The sequence below is a fragment of the Sinocyclocheilus anshuiensis genome, unplaced genomic scaffold (genome assembly GCF_001515605.1).
Source record: "Sinocyclocheilus anshuiensis isolate Anshui unplaced genomic scaffold, SAMN03320099.WGS_v1.1 scaffold990, whole genome shotgun sequence".
Lineage (NCBI taxonomy): Eukaryota > Metazoa > Chordata > Actinopteri > Cypriniformes > Cyprinidae > Sinocyclocheilus > Sinocyclocheilus anshuiensis.
The window spans coordinates 152,175-156,688 of NW_015539926.1; the positions used below are offsets into that span (position 1 = coordinate 152,175).

The 4,514-nt window shown below is 39.0% G+C and overlaps 1 protein-coding gene across 1 annotated transcript in view; it reads right to left on the reverse strand.

The window, feature by feature from the left end:
- LOC107686683 (solute carrier organic anion transporter family member 5A1-like) overlaps positions 1–4,514 on the reverse strand; it is a 61,746-nt gene that overhangs the window by 25,676 nt on the left and 31,556 nt on the right. Inside the window, exons 3-4 of the mRNA XM_016483770.1 lie at positions 2,732–2,864; positions 1,729–1,940 (exon numbers count right to left, since the gene is read on the reverse strand). Coding sequence (XP_016339256.1) covers positions 1,729–1,940; positions 2,732–2,864 — 345 coding nt within the window. The remainder of the gene's footprint in view (positions 1–1,728; positions 1,941–2,731; positions 2,865–4,514) is intronic.

A 4,514-nucleotide genomic window follows, 5' to 3' on the forward strand; every position in this document is an offset into this window, starting at 1 on the left:
ACTCGGGAACAGGAGCCCTTCCTGGGCTGAACTGGGGATCAGGGTAGCGCTGACGTGGTGCTGGCACTGGAGGGTGCTCTGGAGGAGCAGGCACAGCAAAGCGCTTTCGAGGAGCCGGCACCGGGGGGCGCTCTGGAAGGCACTTACGAGGAGCGGGCACTGGGGCTGGAACCGACACTGGGCCCACATGAACGGATGGCGGGCTTGCCATATTATTGTCCGGCGGACTTGCCACATTAACGTCTGGCGGGCTTGCCATATTAACATCCGGCGGGCTTGCCTGAGGAATGGCCGGCTTACTTGACTCGGGAACGGCCGGCAGATGGGTCCCGGATCGGGATCGGAAGCTCTCCAGACACCGGATGACTCCCTCCTTCCAGCCGAGGTCGGTGGTGTCTGGGAGCTCTGCGGGACGATGGTAGGTTATCCCGATCCGGAACAGCGTCATGAGGGTTTCTCCCTTGAGGGAGCTGGCGAGGGCGAGCAGCACGAACGCCTTTGTGTAGAGGATCGGGTCGGGGTTCGCCTGAGCCACGGCAATTAACATCGCTCGTTCCTCCATTTGGACGGGGAAAAAACGAACGGGAAAACAAAACAAAAACACTTTTCAAAAAACGAAAAACAAACATGGGCAGAACGGGTGCCGCTTATTGTCACTTTTAGGTCTGGAATTCTGTCACGGTCGGTGGTAGTGTGAGGAGCGCGGAACGAGGAGACCAGGAGAACGATGGGGATAACTAATAACAAGGAACAGGTGATACTAATAATGTGAAAAGGAACTGGAAGGACCAAATAAGGAAAACAGGAACTCAACGGGAACATACACGTGACAGTCGTTGAGCAAATAAGGTAAAAATAAAAGCATATTATAAGACAATGAGTGGTTTTTGACCTTGCATGCATGTCAACCTGTTGTTGGGGATTCCCAAAACCAAAATATGAACCTTTCATTACCCATAATAGGGGCACTTTAATCTCTCTACATTATGATTTACATCTCACAATTCTGACTTTTTATTCCTCTAGTGTGACTCTTGTTATTGCAACTTTATATCTCACAATGTTGACTTTATATTCACAAGTGAGTTTTATTATTATTTTAAACATTCATCTTATTTAATTACTTGCTTTATTTTTTGTTGTAAAGCAGAAACTGGTTTCTGTCATCTCTCTCAGATAAAGTTCTCAAGTTTCTCAGCTTCCTAGCAGCAGAGTAACTGCAGTATTAGTGATGATGGTGGCAGAATTGTCATTAGTCTTCATTTATAATTTTTTAAGCTTGATCATCAATCTACAGTTTTTATATCAGCATTTGAAAATCTCCTGACAGTGGTGGTCAGCATCACTGTTATTAAATAAGGGTGAGACAAACCCTAATGCTCAAAGATCTGAGCTGATAACTGAAAGACTGCTGGTTCACATATGCCCCGTGAAGGACACTAAACCCCAAAGGACTGTCTTTATAATAACTGTACTCTAAGATGCTTTGACAAAAGTGTTTGCTTTAAATCACACAATCACCCCTTAAAGGACCAATCTGCAGTGAAGCAGTTTTACAATAACCAAAGGTTTTCAATATTATGACTGAAACACTAATCTCTGCTAATCTGATGATTTCTCAGAATGTGTTGAGGACAAAAATAACCATGTCTTCAAGGTAACACTCTAATATGTACATGCACGGTTCCTGTAGTGTGCATCATCATATGACCTTTATCAGATACACACCTTTGATGTCCTTCCCAAAGCCCATGGAGGATGCCACAGTCTGGCCTTTGCTGTTGGATTTCTCTTTCAGGACGTCGTCGTCATTAGAGGTGCTGTCTGCCCCATGCTTTTTCTTCTTCTTTTTGTGACGAGGTGGCAGTTTTTTGGGGAAAGTGAACATGGGGAAAATGACCAACAGCATGGCGAAAGCACAGAGCAGGAAACCACTCCACCTAAGAACATGTAAATATGGATGAATGATAATTAGGCGTTTGTTTGCTCTTTACAGAACAAGCAAAATGAACTGGAGACTTTCAGTGTTATTTTTTAGTAAAGTGTGCTCAAAAGTGGTAAAACTGATTTTATGCTATTCATTCAAAGGCTGGAATGAAAGAAATAAATCGAAATGGGGATCTCCAGCATTATTTATAGCAAAATGCGCTCAGAAAGTGGTACAATTTAATTTATGCCATTCTTTCAAAGGTTAGAATGAAATAAATGAATTGAAATGTGGATCTCCAGTGTTATGTTTAGTAAAATGTGCTCAGAAAGTGGTAAAAATTGAATTTATGCCATTCTTTTTAAGGCCGGAATTAATATATGAATTAAAATGAGTATCTACAGCTTTATTTCTAGTAAAATGTGCTCAGAAAGTAAAAAAATAAATAAATTTATGCTTGCTTTCAAAGGCTGGAATAAAAAAAATGAATTGAAATGGGGATCTCCAGTGTTAAATGTAGTAAAATGTGGTAAAAACTGAATTAGTTATTCTTTCAAATGCTGGAATGAAATAAATTAACTGAAATGGACATTTCCAGTGTTATTTTAAGTTAAATGTTTTTAGAAATGGGTAAAAATGGTATTTATGCTATTCTATCAAAGGCTGGAATGAAATTAATGAATTGAAATGGAGATTTCCAGCTTTATTTTTAGTAAAATGAGCTCAAAAAGTAGTAACAATGTATGCTATTCTTTCATAGACTGGAATGAAGCTACACACACTCTGATGCAGAACTGATCTTACCAGTTGCCAACAAAGCGTGGATCACTTTGGTCAATGTTGATGATGGTTTTGGGATCCACGTAGAAGCCGATCAGAACGCCTCCAAGCAGGTACCCTGCAGCTGGCCCCAGAGCCCCCATCACATACATTATAGCTGAAAGACACAAACAACCACGTTACAAACCACGCTCTGTACACCCACATAATAATTTTATTTTTTTTAATTTCACAGGATGTCTGATTAAGGCTGTTAATGTTCTTTCCACTTTCAGTGCCACTCTTGACTCATTGGGCGACTGATTCAGCCACACTGAGATGATGAAGAGTATGAAGGGGTAATCATTAATAGTGCGTCATGCTTCCACTAAGTTAAAGAACATCATGTATTAGTAGCAGTTTTCTAACTGCCTTGCAGCTCTGTTTATACACCAGATATGACAGTATATGGAGGAACAAACAAACAAGAGAAATTTAGTCGATTATTTTTAGTTAATCAAAAACATGCAGCATGACCAGTGTAGTCTGATTCCCGGAAAAAAATGACTCTTCCAAGCAATTATTTTTAGCAAATCAAAAATATACTGCATGACCTGTGTAGTCTGATTGTAGAACAATGAATCTTATGAGTTCTTATGAAAAATAAAAAAACATACAGCACCACCAGTGCATTCCAACTGTAAGTTTTCTGAAAGAATGACTCATATGAGCTAGTTATTTTTTAGTGAATTTAGAGAAACAGCATGCAGTTTGAATTTTTAATTAATGACACTTTGGAAGCTGGTTCTTCTTATTAAATCAAAAACATTCAACACGGCCAATGTAATCTAACTGACTCCCAACGAAAGACTCTTATGAGCCAGTTTTTTTTTTGTCTTCATGATATCAAAATTTTTGATACCATAGAAATTTCATAATTCTTGTCACCAGTGTCAATATCACAAAAAGCTAATGCTACTCAACCGCATTGAAGACAAGTAAATAGTCAGTGATTAAATAAAAATAAGAAATTAATTACAAGCAATAGGACAAAAAACTACAGTAAGTACAAATAAATAAGAAATGCTACATACATTGTATAATCAAATGTATAAAAACACAGCATATTCTTCACTGTTCGTCACTAAATTAAATATATATTTCTTCTTATTAAAGTTACAAAAGTGATTTAGTCAAGAGCAGTGAGAGATTTCCTCTCTTTTGTTGTTTGATTAACATGAATGACAGACAGCAGGACAATATTAGACTGCTGTCACTTTAAGAGCTGCCCAGAACCAATATACTGTTACACGTTTTCTTTCTCAGCTGTTTGCTTTACCTTAAAACTTACTGTGTTTACGAGGATACTTGAAAGATGAGCATTTTGACACATACAAGTGTGTATTTAACCGTTCAAGGCCTATAAAGTGGCAAAAATAACTCAATACTCCCGCGCTCTATGAGCACCGTCTTCACATGTGTGCGCCTCTCTGACAGCGCTCAGAAACAGTGTCTCAGACAATGCCCGCATATAGCGAAATGAGTTATTTTTCACTGCTGATTGCATTTCAATAGCTTAAAATGGCTTGTTTTTAAATCGCAATGCATAAAAAAGCATGCAAATGATACGTTTTCGTGACCACGTAGCACAGCAACATCACATGAGCGTGTAACTAAAGTAAAGTGTATGATATGACTTTTGTCAGAACCCATTAGTGACTTTATTTAATACTCCAACAAGATTAGCCAACAGTCTTTATTAGGGATGTAACGATTCACTCAACTCACGATTCGATTCGATTCATGATTTTGATTTCACGATTCGATT